Here is a 23,311-nt window from a genome sequence, read left to right on the forward strand (position 1 = left end):
ACGGACAGATTTAATATATGTATGGAATATTTTATAAAAAAAAAACGCCTGTAAACCCAAAAAATATATTGTTAACTAAGTCTAAACATATTGTGATGTACGCAGAAATAGAAAAGGAAACAACGAAACTTGCAAAATTTGACAATAGACGATGCAAATATTGAAGTTGCAAAGCAACTCCCTTACCTGGACGTACAGATAACTGAGGACGGCGAGGAAATACGGCAAAGCGAGGAAGAGGAAATACGGAAAAAGATAATGCTTGCTAACAAAGTATATTTCTCTCTGTCGCAGGTGTTTGGATCCAAAGACATCCGTAGAGAAGTAAAGTTCAAAATTATAAAATCATCATAAGACCAATAGCAACATAGTGCACAGAAACAAGGATCATGACAGAAAAAACAATAAACCTCATTAATGCTTTTGGATCAAAGATATCGAGAAGTATATTGGGACCTATCTGCGATAATATTAGGTGGAGAATAGGGTTCAACCACGAGTTATATCAATATTACAAAGACACAATAAAATTATTCCACAGCAAACTATGCAAAAATATAACAGATTTCGCTGAGGAAGTCACCTTATAAGAATAAATAATTCTTATAAGGTGACAGAACACCTAGTAAAACGCTTAATGGAACTATGGTGGGACGTCGGCCAGTAGGAAGACCCAGGAAGAGGTGGATAGATGAAGTGAGAACCGATACTGGAGAGATATTGAGGGCGTATAACTGGAGGAGAACAGCCGAGGAATGGGTTGCTTGAAGGCGGATGCTGGGGGAGGCTAGCCACCCCTCCCCCATAGATTGTAAGACCTGAGCTGTATTAGTATGCAAGGAGCACTTTTGTCAGAATAAACACTGAACCACAGTACAATGATAATTTTATGTTACGAATATTTTGTAAAAAACTATTACTAAATATGATAGATGAAGCCATATTAGATTTATTATTACAATTCTTACTAGCAAAAATATACTATTGTGGTTCTGTGAGGTAAATCTGTCAAAATATGTATAAATGGCTTTATATTTATTGTTTCAAAGTTAGTACATACAAATATTAATTCAACCTTAGTATTTATCTTAACCACCCCGTAAGTCTTCCATGCTTAAAATTGTGTATACAACGAGGGAAATCAAACATGCACAATGTCACGTATGCCTTTCCAAGTCAAAGTTCTAATCTCAATCCACAAAACAAACTAAGCAATCGAAATTTTTTTTGCGACAACGCGAACTGCCTTGGGTCGCGAATTAATATTCAGTGAATAAGATTTAGATCGTGATAGAGGAATCATTAAGTGAAAAGTGAGTTCTTTTTATCTTACTAGGTCAATGGTATGCAGTTTATTTGGGTCGGTTATAGTTTCATTTTTAACCTTGATATTCTAATCATTATATCAATATATTCATTGTAGTTTCTATTTAAGAATTTAGATTAGCAGGTTTGTTTATTTTTTGTATGATTTTAAAAATTTAATTACTGTAATTTTTACGATTTAATATATTTTATATTATAAACTTTTCGTCCTATATCACAATTTAAATTTTTTACTACTAGTATTTTCTTTTCCCTTACATTCCGTTTAATTTTTAATTTAGATTTAGTCTCTGGCATTGCTGTACTAGTGTATTAAGTCTTCTTTTAGTTAAATGTTAAATCTTTAATATATTTTTAATATATAACATCGCCATAGGTTATAAAAGATAAATCAAGAGAGTTGTTGCTTTCTTCGTTTGGTCACCACCAGATTACTTTATTATTAAAATTCTTTCCCAAGTATTTCAAGTTAGTAAATTATATGCAAATTTATCAATTTTCATTATATTCATATTATATGAAAAATAAGTGAAAAATACGTATAGGCTCATCTTATTTGTTGAATTTTAGATTTTATTTCTTTTGGATAGTTCCAACAATATTTCAAGAAATCACAAAATTACATTTGCCTCTCTTAAATCAGAACTGGAAGGTGCTACGCAGAATGGAAGAATACAAGGGCATTCAGTCTCATCTTGATATTTTGAGAGATAGATCTATCTTTCCAAACTTTAGTTAAGCGACTCATCGCATTTTTTGCCCTACCAATAAGTACGTCTTCGAACTACTGCTTCACAGTTACCATCGTTAGTTATAGTAGACCCAAGATAGATAAAAATGTCCACTATCTGGTATTCCTGTAACATGTTATTCAGTTGAGTAGTGTGGAATCTATCGACCACCATTATTTTTGTCTTAGCTTTATTGATTTTTAAACCAACTTTATTGCTTTCGTACTCAACTCTTCGCAGGAGATTAAACATTTCTTGCTCATTTGCTGCTATAAGTGTAGTGTCATCAGCAAATCTTAAATTGGAGATTTTCCTACCAGCAACTGTTACTCTTACTTACTATTAAATGCAAGAATGCAGGGAAAAAGACCTGTTGGAAGACCTAAAAAGAGATGGGAAGATGAAGTCGATGAGAATGCCAGGAACTGCCTGGGAACGCGTTCATGGAAAAGAACAGCGGTAAATAGAGATGGTTGGAGAAGCCTGTTGAAGGAGGCCAAGGCCCGATTTGGGCTGTAGCGCCATTGGATGGATGGGATGGAACTGTTACTCCACCGGCCCATCAATCTAAAACCATCCTCGTGACATGTTGAATACCATAAACGTTGAATAAGTCAGGTGACAAAAGACATCCTTGTCTACCACCTCTCTCGGTCTTGAATTGGTTTGAAAACTTGTGATTTAGTCGTACTATTGCTATATTGGACTGGTACAGATTTTTAATAAGTGTCATCAGGTGCATTGGTGTGCCCATTTCTATTAAAATGGACCACAGATTTATCCAGCTTACACAATCAAATGCATTTTGGTAGTCAACGAAGCATATAATCATAGGAATTTGAAGTTCTCCAGACTTTTCAATGAGTTGTCTTAGGTTCAGGATTTGTTCCCATGTATCTTTATTCTTTACAAACTCCGCTTGTTCCTGAGGTATTTGGTAATGTAGATCGGTTTTTAATCTGTTTTTGATGATATGCAACAAGATTTTGCAACCAGGCATAAAACTTAACACTAGCTCCTTGACTACAATTTTTTGTCATATTGTACTAATTTACTGTGACCAATAATATTTCCTCATAAGCTCAGCAATTTGACTACGTACAATAACCTATTTTTTGTTTGTTTCAGGCGGTATGTGGTTAATTATGGTATCAGTAGCGTGGTTAGCAGGAGTAACATCAGGAATTCCATGTGAAGAAGCACGATTAAAATGCGCATACAGAGTTGGCTGTGGAATGGCTCTTCAGCACTATTTACTTGGATGTTCGGCCGTTCTACAAGGTGACACTTTTCCCGAGTACTGCCCTGAAGTGTGCCAGTATACACTTACTGCTCTTACCTCTACCGAAGAAGGGATGGCTTTAATGAATGTAAGTAGCTAATTTTGTTTATTTAACATTTCTACGTTTTCTAAAGTTATTTGGAGAAATGGTGAAATTTTTTGACATAGGAGTAACTGCTAGTTTTAACATAGTTTTCAAATAATTTAAATTTTAGTACTCTTTATAGCATATTCATGTTAGATCTAGTAGTCGTGGGGTTCATTTATTACAACATATTGAACACAAGACTGTAAATGGTGCAGAGTACTGCTACACCTTATTACAGGGGTCACCAAATGGCGGACCGCGGTCCGTATCCGGACCGTGAGCTTGTTTTGTGCGGACCGCCGTTAGATTCAAAATATAGTAATAAAATTATAGTGTAAAATTACAATCAAATCTAAATATATAAATATCTAAATGGCCATTTGGGCTTCCTCTTGGACACAGAAAACGTTTCAACTATCGCATTTTTGGCGGATATCTTTAGATATCTGAACTTCTTGAATTTAAAACTACAATGCAAAGAAAAACTTGTTTGTGGACTTCTGTCGGATATTAGAAGTTTTTCTAAAAAGATTGAACTTTTTTTCTGAGGATATTAAGGCAGAACTTTTGCATTTTCCACTCCTTAAATCCGTTTGTGGTAGTAATAAAGATATTAATGTTACTCAGTTCTCACGGTTTATTAATGAACTTGATTTGAAATTAAAAAAAAACGATTTGCTGATTTCCATAAAATTTTTCACTCAAGCCTAATGGTGTATGGACCAGCGAAGCAGCAAACGTTTTTAAGAGTAACAAAGCTGCCCTTCAGATGGAAATCTGAAGGAGGATTATACTCAAGTTCCAGAAACGCTTACCTGGGACAAATTTTGGATTAAATGTATGTGTGACAAAAATATCCAGAACTAAAATCGTTGGCAATAAAACTGTGTACTATGTTTGGCTCAACTTATTTGTGCGAAGCCGGTTTTTCAAAAATGAACTTTATTAAAAATTGGTAAGAGATCTTGATTGACAGATGAACATCTCGGCTCCCTAATGAGAATCAGTTGTACTAACCTCACTCCAAATTTCGTACAGGTTGTACAAAATAAAAAGTGTCATTTTTCTCACTAATTTAATTTTGTAAGGAGTTTTACGTTTATTTTTATACTTATTGTAATCATTAATTTTGAATTTAATTAAACTAATGTAAAATTTGTTATGTGCGTTATTTTATGGAAACTAATGTAGAAAAGATAACATGATAATTACCATTTTGTATAAATTTCTAACTTTTAAAATATTTTCAGTAATATTTTACAAAACTGCTGTGTTCAAAATGTCTTCTTCTTGCAGTACCGTCTCCTATCGGAGGTTGGCTACCATCACAGCAATCTTTACTTTGTTGGCTGCAGTTCTGAACAACTGTATTGAACTGCACCCATACCACTCCCTTAAATTTCGCAACCAGGAAACCCTCCTACGTCCCACATTTCTCTTTCCCGAGATTTTTCCTTGGATTATGAGTCTAAGCAGAGAGTACTTTTCTCCTCTCATTATGTGGCCCAGATATTCCAGTTCAAAATGTACTGATAATAATATCAAAACAATCATTTTACTGTACTAGGAAAGTATTCAACTGTACAGTGGCAAAAAAAACAATGAGATATTAGTTTGCTTTTCCATACTTATATAGTTTTTTATTCGCCGTAAAATGTACAGAACTGCAGTTGTAAAGTAAACAAAAGCTATTTAAGGTAAGCTGCTACTAATATTTAAATGTTTAAATAGATATACATATGTTTAATAAAATTGTTGAACACTATAGTTGCAGAAAGAAAACAACCAGAAACAGTAGCATTAAATGATTAAATTAAGTTCTAAGATACAAATATTTCAAAATACGCCGCAAAAATTTATCAAACAAAAACGGGAGAAAAAACAATACAATAGTGAGGTTGACCTCATAAAGTAGGGGTATGAAATAAACTCAAGGGGTAAACCCTTGAGTTTATTTCACTACTACTAGTACTACTTATTGCGTACGCGGCAAAAAAAAAACGTTAAACAAAAGTTCAATTTTGTTTCATCTACAAAAACCGCGTTTTTTGTCGCCATACAACCGGCGACGAAAAACGCGTGCGTAAAAGCGGCCTTAGACAATTTCTTTAGATAACGTCGCGGTTTTTGTTGCCATTCAACAGGCAAAGAAAATCGCGTGAATAAAAGCGACTTATCACAGACCGCGTGTCGATCTCCCACCAGTCATGTCTCATTCCCTTTACTGTTTATACTTCTAATCATATTGCTGTGGTAGAATGAACATTATTTGAATCGAAATTGATAATTTGGGATAGGTTTGTTTCTTCTATAATTGGCAGAAATCTTTTAAAAAATAATTATTAACAAATAAGAATGAATTTAAAACATTTATACATTTTGTGTAAAATGCGAAATAAAAAAATAAACAATTATATTAAAATTTTATTAAAAAAATAAAATTCATTCAACAAGTCACAATGATAATGTCGCCGGTAAAACACAATATCTACTTTAATTAATTCCATTCAAAACAACCGCCAAGGCCAATGGTTGCATAATAGGAATCAGAAGGAACTGTGTACAAAAACGTAAAATACATAAAATCTGTTTTCATTGGTAATTGAGCTCGTTACGTGAATGTTAATCTCACAATTAAGATCCATTTATATACATTATAACAGATAACAACGATATTAGATTCTGTTTTATTATAGAATTATTTATGATGTACTGGTAGGCTAAGTATACTTGACAGTGATGTCATTAAATGATTAGTCACAAATCTGATAAAAAAATTATTAGAACATAACGAAGAATAATAAAAAGAAATCACATAGAGTCAATTTTAAAAGATTTTAGTCCCGTTTGCTAGATCTTTATAATATGGTATCCCTGTTGGTTATAGTCCCATCTGCCAGATCTTTGAAATATAGTATCCCTATCCGATAAGGGTATACGCAGACACATCACCACAGCATAAATGTCCTTGTATGTAGGTCAAACCATCACCGCAATAAAAACAGGGATTTTAAAATAGACCAGGAGGGATTTTTAAACTGATAACTGGCCTAGCTGCACCTCGTGGTCGATAAAAACCATAAGATGCTTGCAAACCGCTAAAGTTTGATAATTTAAGAGAATAATCTAAGTTCGGATATATTAAATGCAAATGCAATCCATTGGCTGGTATTTGGGAATTCAACTAAATTCAAATTGATAGCTACCTAAAACTATTCGAAAAGAAAACTTTCTCTTCATTTGCCCTTGTTCTTTCAACATTGATTCATTGATTACGTCTAATAGGTCATTCACCGTGGGACACCGGTATAAATAAATATATTAGTAAAATTTAGAGCAATTTACTTAAAATAATTTCTGAATTTAATAGATTACCACGTAAACAAGAAGTGTAACAGATAACAGGCAATCTTTTGCAGTGGAAACCAGCACCTTGGGACAAAAATGCTGGTGATGAGTATACCTATCTGCGGTGCTAAGTTATCAAAAACTATAACAACATTTAAAAAACATTTTTTTTAACACTCATTATGGCAATTTGATAGAAAACTTTCCACGGCATGTTATATTGTAACTTAAATTACGAGAAAACGAATATCTTTAGTCTTTTACAGGATAAAATCACTCATCATCATCATCATCATCATTTCGCTCTACAACTCTATGTGAGTCTTGGCCGCGTTTACTATTTCCCTCCATTGTTGTCGGTCCTGAGCATATATCCCATTGCTGTATTCCCATTTTGCGTAGATCACTAGCTACTGCGTCTTTCCATCTCTTTCTTGGGCGACCAATTGACCTTCTGCCATCGGGCCTTTCCCAGAATGTGGCGCTCAGGAGTCTTTCGTCACTCGATCTTAGTACGTGGACCGCCCGTCTTATTCGGTTTGCTTTAATGTAGCGTACTATGATTATATCTCCATATACTGTCTGGAGTTCATCATTGTGTCTTCTTCTCCATTCTCCTGTTGTCTCTTCTCTGCAAGGCCTATATATAGTCCACAGTATCTTTCTTTCCAGTACCAGTAATTTTGTCGTTTCTCGCTGGTTCAGAGTCCATGTCTCGCTTCCATACGTTATTTTGGGACGAATTATTGTCTTGTAGGATAAAATCACTGGCAACGAAAAAAGAATAAAACATTAATTTAAATATTTTTTAACTTCGTAAATAAATTCAATGATTATTGATTTATTTTGAAATAACCCTGATAACAAAATACCTTGAAATACGGTATAAAAATAATTAAAGTTTTAATCAAACAATAACATTACATATCTTAATACTTTGATATTCTTGTCTCACAAATTCACGAACAACAAATAATACCAATCGCACAGAATGAATGTTCATAACCAAAAGTTCTTATTTATTCTTCACCCAATTAAAAAAAACCAATATGTCCAACTTCTTATAGGACAAATACACACAAATTAGAAATGTTTAGAAAGGATTTTAAAAACCCCCGCCAATTGTGACGTAAGACTTGGGTAGTCCATATAATCGCGTCACAATTCAGCAACGCCATCTGTTCGTCGATTATAAAATCTTCAAATGCAAGCTTTGTAAAAGCTTTATTTAAATTATTCTTTTGTTAAACTTTATATGTGCAGTTCTTTTGGTAAAAAATAGTTTTGATACTGAGATAAATTGATTAATTGTCGATTTAGTTAAGTTCGTATATTTCGTCCTTAACAATATTAAGTAAAAAATATTTTGTAATACAAGATAAACCGGAACAAAAAATTGTCGATTTGTCTGGTAGTCTGCCACATCTTTCTAATGAGTTTATTTTTGTTCCCATCCATCATCGCCAGGATACACGTCTCGTCGCAGATGATTTGAAATAAGTCGAGTAAGTTCAAGCCGGTGACATTTTATTTTTGACGCGGTGGAAAAGAAACCTGCCTGTTTTAATAGGATACAGTCCAATGCTTCAAACGAACGAAAACAAAATAAAATCTCTTGTTGTTCTTTACCAAAAATAGATTCACATTGAATCGCTTCAAAGACATACTCTCTTATTCATTAAGGTAGAACATTTTGGATAGCAGCCAAAGTGAGGGAGACTAAGAAAGGCTATTATATGCAAATAATGCTGGGAGGAAAGTAAAGGGTCGTTATTCACGTGGTATTTTTGGATATTAAAATACGAAACATGTGGTCTGCAGTGTATATAATTTTGTTTTGGTCCTTTTTATCTGAAAGCTAAAAATTTCTATTTTTGGATCACAATAACAGATTTTGTTTTCAGACATAGTATATTATTCTTTTTTGTTTTTTTTTTTGTAAAAATCATGAAAAATGTGTTTTTCAAACAGCAGCGTCACCAGTCTTAGTTGTCAATTCCCATTGGTGGAAACACGCTAAAAGAAAAGATTAGACAGATAACTGATTTCACTGTAAATATCATTTTGTATTGTCACCTATATTTGCAGACGTTGAAAAAGATAAAATGTTAAGATTTTTTCAAACTTCGGATACTTGGTAAGCTTGTTCCTTTAATACACATACTTAACTACGGTTCGACGGATGGGTACAGTCAACCTCGCTCCATCTAAAGCCTCATTAAATAAAAACAACCGATTCCAAAAACAGACAGCCTCTAATTGGTATTAGAAATTAACATAATTAACTACTTTGTAATTATATACGGACAAGAAGGTACTACGTACTGCTTTCATTTCGGATGCTAGACAACTATGTAACGTCCGTACACAGCTGCATGCTAATTTTGAAGCTATTATATATGGAAAACTACTTATTAAGTACATCCTTCTTTTGATTCATTTACAAACGTTTTGGGATCGATTAAACGGATTAGATTCTTTAGAAATGTTTTACGGTCGACTTGTGGGAACAGTCGTTAACAGAAAATACTATGAAAATTATTATATTATTGATATTCAACACGGTGTGTTGGACTATGAATTCATCTTTAATTAAGTAAATTGCATTTCTTCTGAACTGTTTTTAATAAATAAATAAAATTAAAACTAACAAGGATTTCAAAATAATTTAAAAGAGTTTTAAAGATTTCTCAGACTTCAGAAAGGTGAAAAATACATTTCTAGCTCAGAAAAGAGCAAAATTTTAAGAAGATATTAATAATAATAATTGTCTTTACACAAATATATCTTTAATTTTTGGTTTCTCAGCATGTCCTTCTTGATGTTTTTTTTTTACTATTAATAAATTTTCATTAATTCTTTGTATAATATTCTATTATAATAGTCCAGGAAATGAAGCTCGAAAAAAGTTAAAACCTCGCAATTTTTTTGTCCTGCATGGATTGAGTTGAAATTTTAACAGAAGGTAGGTGATAGCCCAAGGTTCAAAATCTATATCGAACCGAAGTGCGCTGAAGGGTTTTAGGGCTGAAAACTACCCCTAATTGTCAAAAATTATAAAATAACATATTAAACCTGAATATGGGTAAGATTTGGGTTGAATTAGTTAAATAATGATTATTTTATACTTTTGAATAGAGTTCCATCATATTTCAACCCGTAAAAAGCAACCCTTGTTAGAGATTAATGTAAAAAAATTACTAATTCTAAAAAAATGATTTCGCCTTGGATCGATTTGGATAAAAATCTGGATTTAAGCTCAACTCACCCTCTGCTTTATAGTTTATGTCATGCAGATGAACCCTGATTGTTCTTAGGGGTGAAAACTACCCCTAATTTTCAAAAATTGTAAAATAACATTACAAATCTTAAGATGGGTTTTAACCCTTAAAAGTCAATTGTTATGAGTGCTATAGGTGAAAACAATTTTTTGCCAAAATTTTTCAACTTTTCAATTTTTAAAAATCACCCTTTAAAACATTGCAGTTTTTATAAACTAATTTAATAGATATGAATTGAAAAAAGTAGAATTAAATACAAAAAAAATTATCAACATAAAAAGGCACCATATATTCTTATACATTTACATAAATAGTTGAAAATATTTACATTTATAGGTAAAACAATTATAATATTAATTTTATTCGTCATCAATTACATCTTCATCGTGATCTATGTCATCCTCATCTTCTTCAATTATTGGTGGACTATTATTGCACCCTTCACCTGAGCATCCAGAACAAGTAGAGTTACAGTATAAACCAACTTTTCTGCACCCACATGAAACGCCGCATCCTTTTTTGCATTGGCAAAAAATAATTTTCAAAAGTTCATCGGGTGCAGGTTGTTTGTTCATGCGTACGGGTAATAACAAACCATCTTTGGAATACACATGCCATCCAGGCAAGTTACGTTACATTCTTAGTGCCGTTAACTTTGGCGAAAAATAAAAAAAATAATTTATTTACTTAATTTCTCTGTCGCAATTTTTTATTTTCTCGTAATTATTAGGAACAATAATACAAAAAGGTATTACTGTAATCTCTCAATTGCTTGAGATATTATTTATTTCCGCATACTTTTATTGGTACAAAAATATTAGATATAATAGACAATATTATAGTAGTAATTGATAACGTTTCCTGTCATAAACATGTGTTTCTTAGGATAATAAAGATGATCGTTTAATTAGAAATAAAAACAACAAAATTGAGTAAATTTTATATTTATAATAGCAGTAATAGAATTAAACTGAAATACCAGACGAGAACAGAAGAGACGATCTTCTCCAGAATAATAACAAATATTTCTTTAAGGCACTGGAAAAGGACAAGAGTGAAAAATAAAATAAAAGCATTCATACAAGCAAAATGCAAAAAAGGAAAGTCAAAAGAAAGTAGAAGCGGTTAAATACACAAAAATAAGCGACAAAGATCTAATATTTTGCATAATATAGCTAACAATTGCTATTAATTAGGCATTTTAGAACAAACCATTCATAAAAAGTCTTTAAAAAACTGACAAGGAACCATCGGTCATTTTGGAGATTTGCGAGCTGATATTAACTTTAACATTCGTTCTTAATTCTCTGATGTTCAAACGACATTTCCTAAACATTATATAAACTTTTTCAAATCTTTGGCAGGATCATTATACATGTAGAAATGGAGAGAGTTCTTCTATCTAATTACTCCGGAAATGGGTGATGAGTGGATAACCGGTAAATAGTCCTTGAATATTCTTTTTCTTATTCATCTAGAGCTACAATACTCTGGGGATTTTGACCAGCTCAACAATTGCATTCCATTTCCTTTTGTCATTGGTGATTCCTCTTCAATTTTAAACTCCCATAATCCTTAGATCATTCTCAACACTCTCTAACCAACGCTTTCTATAGCTGCCTCGTGGTTCATTTTAGTCCGAGTTCCATTACAATATAATTCATCTATAGTTGGAGAATTCTTGCTTATTTCCTTGAATATGGGGTGTATAAGATGTATAAGACCCCATTTCCATGCTTCAGAGATTATTTCAGCATCCCATATTTGGATGATTAAACCGTGTATTTGTTTCAATAGTACTGGTTCTCCATTTGTTAATATATCAGCCATTATTGAATTAGTACCAGGGGTCTTATTATTTTTTAGTACTTATTATACTTATTAACTTATAATTTCATCTTGGAAAGGTGCATAAATTTCTCTCTCAGTTGATTTGTGATCTTTCCAATCTTGGGATTTTAATAGATTGCAGGATCTTTTACAAAAAGTTTCTATTACTGAATTGGCTTAGTGCTTTACCTACTAGTTTAGTGTTAACATTTACATCGTCATTTAATTGGATGTTCGATCTTAACTGTACTTGTATGTATATCTGTATAATCTATTAACTAATTTATTTTAGATACAATAAATCTTATTTGATCTATTTTTGTTTAAGTGCGAATGCAGTGACGATTACTGCAGAGACCAAAAAGTACGTACGGACATCTGTAAACCCAAGGTGATGCACTCGATGTCTTCCGACGTGGTACCGTGTCGGGTGGCGCAGTGGATTTGCATGGCAGATGCACTTTGTTCAAAAGCCCTGGAGTATTACAACGAGTTTTGTAAAGCTATGTTCCACGGGAAGAAGTGTACTGCCAGATGCAATAACTCGATTAATATATTACGAAGGCAGGAAAAAGCGACGAAGTTGAAAACCTGCAAGTGTGATGGTAAGTACAATGTCGATGATATCGTCCAGTTTGCTAAAATTATTGTTAGATGTGTATGTGTCTCTGCCTGTTTGATTTTTTTATGCTTTTGATGGTTATCTCTGAGAGATGTATTATGGTGGAACAGTGGATCAACTAAATATGGGGTAGCATAGCATTCTGCCCTATTAGCCATTCTCCTGTTATCTCAGGATCTCATTTTTGGGGTGCGAAGAGTTGGTTTTTACATCTTTCTTGATCTAATACAATCAATCTCATATATCTCATACAATCTAATGATTTGTATAGTACTTAATGAAAGATGTAACGCGATATACTTGAATCTGCATGATGATATCGTTGTCGTTAGTTAACTGCGGTTAACTAAGATTAGATCTGTTTATATTTTTTTTCCTTACATGACGCATCAACCACGCAGGGTTATTAGCGTGTATGGATTGTGATACAGAGTTAGAACTTACCAATAAAATATTAACCATAGCAATACATACATAGAAATAAACCTAAATCTATACAAAGTAAAATATTAGATTTTTGATAACAGCTTGCAGTCTTTGAGAAAGGCGAAAATAATTTTAGTATCACTGTCTTTTCCAAGAGTACTATTTAATGTTGATGGTATGTTATACATTTTGCGTTGCACATCATACTTGGGGCACTGCAATAAACAATGTTTTACCGTTAAGACACATTTACACATGTCACACACAGGTTTATAAGCACGTAGGTAGTCGTGTGTTAACTGAGTATGACCAATCCGGAGACGAGTGAAGGTTACTTGTCTCTTCTATTGTTAAATTTTGGGAATTTTTGATGATTTTAATATCAACTTCGTACAGCTTGGTTGGGGAGTTCCATGTATCCTGCCATATTGAATTAATATTTTCTTTAAAGAATGCTTTTAGGTCGGTGTGAAGAGATTATTCTCTTCTGCGTTTGGGTTAATAGGTGCATTTTTTACTATTTTGTCTACAATCTCGTTCCCTTCCATTCCAGTATGTGACAGTACCCATATAAAATTAACTTAAATGTTTATATTTTCTGAATGTTTTAGTTCCTTTTTCATGAGAAGGAGTAGTGGATGATTACAGTAGAGTTGATTTAATGCCATTATTGAGCTGAGAGAATCTGTAATAATATTTCTCTTTATATTTTTGTTAACTATTAGAACTAGTGCTTTTAGTATCGCATACAGTTCAGCAGAGAACGTTGTTGTATATGAAGGTAATTTGTAAGCTTCTGTATAATTTGATGAGTAGATTTCTGCCCCAGTTTCGTCTTCTTTTTGGAGGTATCGGTGTAAACTTTGAAACAACTACCATATTTGCTTAATATTTTAAGAAATTCTTGATTAATTTGAATTTCTGGCGTTTCTGATTTGTTTAGGCGCAATAAGCTGGTGTCAATAGAGGGAAGTCGAATTGTCCAAGGAGGGGTTTAAATTGAGGAGATATCGTAGGTGTCTGGAAAATGGATACCTATCGTTAACAAGTAGGTATGTAGGCGGTAATAGATAGGGTGATCAGTTCAATTTGAAGTTTAGAAACAACTTTTGAAGCGGTCAGCAAATACGTTGTGAATAACTGGATTATCTTGATTAGACGATACTGCCGCGGCATAAGAAAGAGTTAGTTATTGTCTTCTAAATGCGAGTGGAATCTCTCCAGTTTCCCAGTATAGGGTTTGTATTGGACTTTTGTGGTGTGCTCCTAAGGAAATTCGAAGACCTGTATTTTGAATAACATATATTGTTTTTAAGTACGTTTTTTTGGAGAAGTTGTAAACAATTGAGCTGTAGTTAAGTTTGGAACGTACTATGGCCTTGTAGATATGCAGTAATGTAGAAGAGTCAATTTTTTTGTTTACGAGTGATCGTAACAAATTTATTTCAGGCTGACATGTTTTTTTAAATATTCTAAGTCCAAGTTAGTTTTTGGTCAAAGATCATACCAAGGAATCTAACTTTGTCTACATATTTAAGCTATCCTCCATTTAAATATAAGTTCTTTGGTTGTATTTGGTGACTTTTCGTAAAACATACTGCTTTGGTTTTGAGAGTATTGAACTGAAAACCACTTGTGAATGACCATTCTTCAATATGATTTATGTCTTTTGAACATGATTATGGATGGTTGTTAGGTTCTTTCCTCTACAAAGTATAACTAAATCATCTGCATATAGCCTGGCTTTTACAGGATGTTTAATTTTTGCGGTAATAGAATTTATATCTACAAGAAATAGAGTAGTGCTAAGGTTCGAGCCCTGTAGTATAACATTTTCTTTTTTTTTGGTGAGGAATATACGCCGTCTACTCTGACTTAAAATGGTCTATTTTTAATTAAGTTTGATATGTATTTGAGTATATTACCTCTTATTTTCCATTCGCTGAGCGTTTTTATAAACTACATTAGTATTATTGAGTTACCGGATTTCTGTCTGTTTACCTTTTATAACATCATGGATTTATTACATATCGCCTCGTTACTAGGTCAAGTATGTTCATACAAAACTGCTGAATCTACACGGTTAACTCACAGGTGTAGTGATGTTATGTAGGTGATGTAATGTTATGAAACAAGACACGCATCGTATCCAATACGTGTTCTCCAGTTTTATATTGAAAACAAATATTTATTTATTGCGATATAATATTTTTGGTACGTTTAATATTTTTGAATTACTGTATTTATCTCAGTATTTTTAATATACGTCTTTTACTACTTTCATACTACAGTATGTAAAACATGTAGATAAAGAATTGAAGATTATTATTTGTTTTAAGAAACATGAGTCTTCTAATCCGCGATTCAAGTTCATTGTGTATTTTGCTACGTCAGCTCTTTAATTATTTCTGAGAAACAGCATTTAACAGTTATTTATCAAGTATAAGTTTCTTTGGCGTTATGCTATCACTCGTTCTTACAACTTCTACCACACTATCTTTCAAATCTCTATAAGTAACAATACCAACTACCAACTTTATACTCTTATCTGGAAGACTTCCAGGATATTGCACCTTTTCCTGATTTTTCTAACCTTTAATGGTCTTAAATAGTCCTCACCCGGAAATCTGAATGGAGGCTCCCTAGCATCCCTTCTGTAAGGACTATCCTAGAAGTCCAAAGACTTCTAGGATAGTTCTTACAGATACCAAAAAATCGGTACATACTGGAGATACCAAAAAATCGGTTTTACTGATCTTTTAAATGTTGATATTTATTTTCAGGTTATGAAGATTATGATTGTCATGGTATACAAAGAAACATGGACAAATTATGCTTCCACAAACATTCCAGGCACCACAATAGAACTCATACGGAGTGGCATCACAACACAACCCGCCACGAGTTCAAAGACGACGAAATACCCACGGTGATTCTTGCCAGCAGTTCTCTCAAACTTACCATAAGCTGGGCGGTTATGTTTTCGATAGTATTAGCTCTAGCGACGTGAAGAATAGCGTCTTTTTCAAAACAAATCGTAGTTATCTGTTCAATCTACCTCTTTAGATAGTAAAAAGTATTTATTTGTTTGAAAAGTTGTGATACTAAAGCTATATGAAAGATAAGAGAAAAGCCAATTTTAAACTTGCCTTTTAAAAAGAATTCGTTGTGAACAAAGCAATAGTTTTAGTTGATGCAACGCGACCAAGAAGTACATAATCATTACCAAAGGAATGGAGTTATTCGGATTTTTAAAGTTCCTATTCGTCAGCAGTCAATCGGTAAGATCTGTCAGTACGGTTAGATAAGCGAAGTATGTTCGGGCCCATTCCTTAATCAAATCTTACGTCACGTTTTTACGTCTCACATTATGTCACGTTTTATGTCAAACCTCAAATCTTACCTCACGTCTTTACGGCGCGTCACGTCACGTCATGTTTTTACGTCACGTCACGTAACATGTTTACGTCACGTCACGCCACGGCTTTACGTGACCTTACGTAAAAACGTGACGCGCCGTAAAAGCGTGACTTGAGATTTGACGTTTGAATAAATGTGACATAATATGCGACGTAAAAACGTGATGTGAAATTTGATTAAGAGATGGGCCAAAACATACTTTACTTATCTACTACGGTTAAAACTAATAAAAAATTAGCCATTTTCCTTAGTTCGGCATCCGTTTTGTCTCATTGGATCTCTCATCATACATCCACAAACGAACAAACAGTAGTATCCACAAACGAGTGGATACTACTGTTACCATTCCAAAGGTCATTACAAAATTAAAGAAATTTCCTACATGCTTTATATTTAAGAAATTTCAAAGAATAAGGGAATTAATGTTATATGGTTCTGGACATATAAATATCGAGCTTATATTACGAAAGCTAAGTTAGATTTTATGGAAGAACAAATTCTCTAACTGCTTGCTATCCACGAAATCCGGCAGTAAGAAGTCTCGGTGAGAGCAAAAGAATATTGCCATTGATTAAAGCATCAACTTTAATATCGGACAAAATCAGAATTTTGAAAATTTAATGTAATGTCTGTATATTACATTTTTGGAGCAAATCTTGTATACCTACTGGCTTTTTAATATATTTTTTTCTATGGTAAAATGGTGAGGAGAGCGTCACGGAAGTAACGCCACGAGAAACGAAGTAGCAATTCGTGGTTCGCAGTCACAGTAATAGTTGGAAGAGTCCATTTAAAGTCCAGTAAAAAATAGAACCCGATGTATTAGCTCCTAAACTTTAAGGGACCAGTAATATTGTTGTACAATTATACTCCATTCCACGAATATACGACTGTTTTAAATTCGGTTTAAGGTATCGACTTAAATGGTCCAATGTGCTGAATTGTACAATAGTAAATTCTCCCCATTTTTAAAATACTCTTGTGGCATATATAAACCTTAGGTTTAAATATAAAGTCATGATATAAATATAGAGTTGATAGTTTATAGAACAGTTTTAATTCAGATTTTTAATTATATAATTACTATCATTGAGTATAGTATTTAAACAAGTTAGTTTTTGAATTAAATGATTTAAACGAAATGTAACAATTCTTAAGTGATTAAATAGTGTACTTTATTTAGTCGAATATTCAATTAGTACTAAAAAAAACAAAAAAACTTACTTATTCTCTTATTCTCCTAATCTCCTAAAGCTATCATCAACCGTCAGATTCACAGCCATAATCACTGTCATCGCTATCCTCATTCGGATGGTAAATTATAACAGGATTAACTGCTTCGATGCGACCTTCACGGATCCACCATTCTTTAATTAAGTCTTCACATTTTTTTACACTTTTTCCCCAAATTCCAGGAGTGGTAATATCCAATGCTTGTTGCCATGTTTCCAAGACTGCATCGTCACTGTAACTCTTGTATCCAATATGGTTATCATAATATGTTTTGCATATCCCCCAAATATATTCAATTGGATTGAATTGGCAATGATAGGGCGGTAGTCTTAACACACTATGTCCAAAGCTATGTATAATTTCGTCTACTATATATATGTTTGGTTGTGCATGACTTTTAGCTAACGTTAGTAATTGAGGCTTAAAATAGTATTGAGGAAAAGTAATATTTTTATTCGTTAGCCATTCTTTTATTTTATCTACGGTCCAGGTGTTTTTGGTTGCCTATTTAAAATTTCCGAATAGTACGCAGCATTATTTAGTACTATAACGGATGGTTCATGTAAACTTAGCAACAGTTTTTCTTTCAACCATTTCACAAACATCTCCGTATTCATATTATCATGATAATCGGCTGATTTTAATTTTGATGAAAACACAAGATCTGCTCCCTCAATAAAACCATGTTTTCCACCTGCATGCACTATAATATATCTCTTTCCCTCGTTATCGATATGTTTTATGGATTTTATGCTCTCGTCCTGCCAAATTCGTTTGATACCGCCTTTAGCAAAAATCCATGTTTCGTCTAAATAAACAAAGGAAGAACATTCTTTTTTAAATTTGTTATAATTTCTTAAAAATTCTATTCTTTTGTGAACGACACTAGCTCTTTCACACAAAGCCTTTCTATTGTCTTCCTTTTTGAACTTAAAGCCAATCTGTCTTAAAACTCTACAGAGACTTGTTCTGGAAATTTCAAATATATTTCTGTCTTTTAATTTTTATAGCACTGAATCTAAAGAAACATGTTCTTTCTTTTCGCGCATTTTATATATTGTCTCACGGATTTCAAATTTGCAACCTTCGGGAAGGTCTTTGGTTGTCGGCGTGATTTATATTGTGAGACATTTTGTTCACTTTGTCCACTTTTTTTTTTGCAAAACCGACTTTAGTTTTGTTTCACTAATACAGAGTTCATCACACACACGTTTATGTACGGACTGAACAGGTCGCAAAAGGGCCCCCGCTTGTTTTCTCAGCAGTAAAATAAGAAAGTACATTAAATATAAAGTTGTCTACATATAAAACACGTCTCTCATACAAAACTCTCTCCTAACGGACACCTTTCTTCACCGGACACCTCTATACGGACGGTTTTTAAAACTAAAATCAGTCGGCGATATATGAAACTGTATGTAAATTTTCGTTACTTTTTATTATCTGTAACGACTTGGTACTTTAACTATCAATAGTCGGTATGTTATACCCTTTACTTTCGGAGCTTTGTAGAGTACATCTACTCAAAGCAAACAAATATTTAAAACTAACAAAGTGAAATATTATATAGATTCTTTTTCTGGTTTCTAACCCATCGTTCTGCCAATTTCTTTTCATTTATATTAAAAATAGTACATTTATTTTTATTATAGTTGTAGTACCTAATAAAGTAATAAAATATTGTAATATCAAAGAAACCCGGCACGAATCTTTGGTGTATACATTTCACCGAAATCCAACCCAAATGTCTGATGAACACATTTGCGTAAAAATGAGCTTTTGCGTAAAAATTTTTGTTAGTTTCGAATTAAATTTCACAATAAATTTTGCGTCTATCTGAACATCTATTAACTGAAATTATTTTAGTTTAGATGTCATACTAACAGTAGATCCTTTTTATTGGAATAATAATTAGACCAATTTACTTTCATACTTCTACTTGCACAGTAAAATATTCGTTGTCGCAATAATCAGAAACAGTCGTATTTTCGTGGAATAACCTATAAGTAAATAATGAAGCTATTCTTGAATTAGCTACTAATATAATGAGAGTCTAAGAAGATCTTAGCTACTTCGTGAACTGTTACCATAATTCAAAAACATAAAATTATTTCTAATCACTACCAGCCCTACCAATTAGTTAATGGTGTAAATATTATGAATAATATATATTGTTTTCTTGGATTTTGTACCGTGATCTTGAAATATATTTTTTTAAATCGGTACTGGAATTTTCAGTATCTGGGTAGAGTTTTTTATTTTGTACCCTGAGTACTACATCTCCTTTTCTGGCCATCCACAAAAGATTACACTTCTTAATAATGTAAAAAAATTCTTACAATATGTTCAGCATGAACTAAAAATTATATTCACGCTTCGCTGTCAAAATTTTTGGGTTTGTCTAAATGAAACTACCAGCTTTATGTCAAGCTTTTTATGCAATGTGCAACATATCCTTAAAATAATCCAAAAACTTTTTGAAAATTCTCGGGTGGTTATATTTTTTGTGTATCGGATTTAATCGTTTTAAAACAGATCTTACCAAATATTCCTGCCAACCTCAAGAAATGTATTATGTACCCTGTACATATAAAAAATAATTATATAAATACTAGAATACTTGTAATTATGAAAGACGATATTTACCAGTGAATATTATATTTATAAACCAAAAAGCCTGAAGTTAGAAAGACATAACCAAAGAAGGCTTGCAGCTGTATGTAGCTTTAAATTATTTCAAACGGTGGCTTTATACATGTTAGCACTTCTGGATTGTAAAATTTGTGTACATATTTTTAATAATAGTATCTGTTACCATGTTTAAATTATACCTATCACTCGTAATTCGATTACAGTTAGCAGCACACAATATTTTTACCACGGCTATTTTTTAGATTTGTTCCGTGTCGATCTTTTTCGCTGTAATAATTTATTAATAGTTTATATAATTGGAAAATCACACTATTAATATTACTTGATATACACACATACAAAATATTATTAAAAAAACCTAGAATTCTTCCAAAATATATGAAGAAAAGAGTGTTAAACATACTTAATCCTTTTTTTCAAACTGCCTTTGGGATTTATCAAATTTTACGTGTTTTTATGCTGTTGAAACAATTTCGCATCTTAAGATCGCCACACTGTTTTATAACTTCAACATTTTCCTGATAAAAAACCTCGTTCTTCACTTATTTGTCATTAAATATTGAAAATAAAAGTTGTTCAAATACCGAATCATGTAAAAATCAATTTAACTACTCACTTTACTGCAGACATGCAAACAGTGAATTTTTTGACAAAAAGATTAATTTTTTGATGACTTATCGCTCTAATTGTGTAATCTCGTTTAGTATTAAGGTACGCTCGCACTTGACCGAACCAGCCGGTAACGGAACGCACCATGACGATCGCCAATTCAATGTTTTTGTACTTTCCAAAAACTCTCGAATTTCGAATTGAATATTTTTGCGGTTAGTGTGCAGCAGGGCATTGCCTGGTGATTTAGTGAGCACTACACATCTACAGAGCACTACATCAGATTTGACAGCAGCCTATGACAGCAGTGCCACGTAAAAAGTATTAATCAGCAGTAGTATACTCTAAAAAATCATCCAAAAGCAACTAACCTGGAATGCTATTCATTAGTAATATTAAATGAGCTGCAAATAATAAAATAAATAAAACAAGAAGTGAATATCCCTCGCATTTTTAATTAAAACAAAAGAACTGATTTTTTTTACATTTTAAACTGAATATAATATGTTCCAGAGTAATTTTGATATGTTTACCTAAAATCTCTCTCCAGAACTAATAATATTAAAATACTGCACAAATTGAAATACCAAGACTGAGGTTTTATGAAACGGGCATCCTACAAAATAGTGCAAAGTGAACATAGCCTCGAATGAACCTCCACAGAACAAAATATTGGGGTTAAGCAGTGTTGCCATCTCCTTATAATGTATATGTTGTATGCTTCAAATATATTCAATATCGGGAAATACCATGCGATATCTAAATATTAACTAGTTAATTTAGAAACCATATTATGTGGACAAGTTGCTAAACTGCAAATAACTAACAGTACAATTACAGGTACATAAAGAAATCGTCATAAAATTGTCAAGTGGTAACTATCTATTGCAATCTGGTAGTTGGTGCTTTAAGGGATCTGATTGTATTGCCAAATCTATCCGCTAATATATAAAAAAAAAATTATTAAAAAATTTTCTAATAATTAACCACAATTAATATCAAATGAAGCAAATAATAAATCGCTGGTGTTTTACATAAATTAAAAAATTGCAGAATCCATAAATAATAAACGAAAAATGTACTTTCTAAAATCTTTCTCTGTTTATATTTGAAGGATATAATATAGATATGGCAACACTGTCAAACACCAATATATTGTTCCATGGAGGTTCATACGAGGCTATGTTCACGTTGTACTTTTTTGTAGGATGTCCTATGAAACTGTTTTATATATTACTAAATGTCTTTTTCAGTATATTTAATTTACAAATATAATTGAAAGAAAAAGACATTTATTATAACAGTATATTCTAGTATAAAGTACTTACATTTTTCTCTCTGGCATGGTTCAATAGAATTTCATCTTATCTTTAATTTAATTCAATGTACAATTCCATACTATTATACTATTAGGAGGCTAAGCGTTTCCACGCTGTTTCGAAATATTTACAGAAATGCCAGACTGAAACATTTACGTACTGCATTTTAAAATCCTACTTAACTTGACTGTAAAATTGTTGTAATAAATGTATAGAATTTATTTACAGAGATATATTGTTTTCATTGAGTAGAAAGTGGTTGAGTTAGTATAGTTTGTAAATTATACAAATAAAGAAAATTTGTTACTATAACTGTTTTTTATTCCTTATTTCATTCCATAAGTCCAATAGGCCTGGCTTCATGTATACTTAAAACATATGAGAGACTAATTAAAAACCGTTTGGAATTTTGGTTAGAAAAGAACGACTTATTACCAAAAACTCAGTTTGGTTTTAGAAAAGGTAAATCCACACAAGAAAGCCTGAGTCACTTATTGATAGACATTTATGGTTCGTTTACTTATAAGAAAGCAGTTAGGGCTTTGTTTTTAGATATAAAAGGGGCTTATGACAATGTTAATCTCCACATTCTATATGCGAAAATGTTGGAAATAGGAATACCTGAAACTGTAACATGGAATATCATTAATTTGTATGTTAATCGATCAGTACACGTTAGATTAAATGGAGATATTCTGTATACTGCTGATTTAGAAAATAAACTTCCTCGGCATATAAAAATCCTACAGTATGCTGATCTATGTAGAAAATAAGTCAATAGATAAATGTAATGAGTACCTTAAATCAGGATTGAATATTATAAAAAAATGGGCGACGGATAAGAATTTAACAATTTCGAAGAGTAAATCAACCATTGTTACTTTTAGCATAAAACGATATTCTCCTCCAAACCACCTACAATTTGATAATTATAAAATTCATTATAAAACTTCAATAAAATTTCTTGGCGTATTCTTAGACTCAAAATTAAATTGGAAAGAACACACAAATTATATATTGCGAAGAACGGAAAACGCAATGAATATCATCAAGACTGTAAGTGTCAGTCAGTAACTGGGGAGCTGACCCAAACATCTCAATACTACTATACAGAAATTTAATGAGATCGATCTTAGATTACGGA

General features: G+C 32.3%; 1 protein-coding gene across 3 annotated transcripts in view; it reads left to right on the plus strand.

Moving 5' to 3' along the window:
* LOC140434202 (uncharacterized) overlaps nucleotides 1-22,473 on the plus strand; it is a 58,293-nt gene extending 35,820 nt beyond the window's left edge. The window contains exons 1-4 of one of the 3 annotated variants that reach the window (XM_072522289.1): nucleotides 1,184-1,313; nucleotides 3,186-3,427; nucleotides 12,215-12,491; nucleotides 15,718-22,473. In XM_072522289.1, coding sequence (XP_072378390.1) covers nucleotides 3,191-3,427; nucleotides 12,215-12,491; nucleotides 15,718-15,944 — 741 coding nt within the window. In that variant the 5' untranslated portion in view covers nucleotides 1,184-1,313; nucleotides 3,186-3,190 and the 3' untranslated portion in view covers nucleotides 15,945-22,473. Of the gene's footprint in view, nucleotides 1-1,183; nucleotides 1,314-1,351; nucleotides 1,451-3,185; nucleotides 3,428-12,214; nucleotides 12,492-15,717 lie in introns of those variants that run through there. The other 2 variants (XM_072522290.1, XM_072522288.1) reach the window with 2 other exon arrangements.
* Nucleotides 22,474-23,311: the final 838 nt, after the last annotated feature.

This window comes from Diabrotica undecimpunctata, chromosome 2 (assembly GCF_040954645.1).
Source record: "Diabrotica undecimpunctata isolate CICGRU chromosome 2, icDiaUnde3, whole genome shotgun sequence".
Taxonomy (NCBI): Eukaryota; Metazoa; Arthropoda; class Insecta; order Coleoptera; family Chrysomelidae; genus Diabrotica; species Diabrotica undecimpunctata.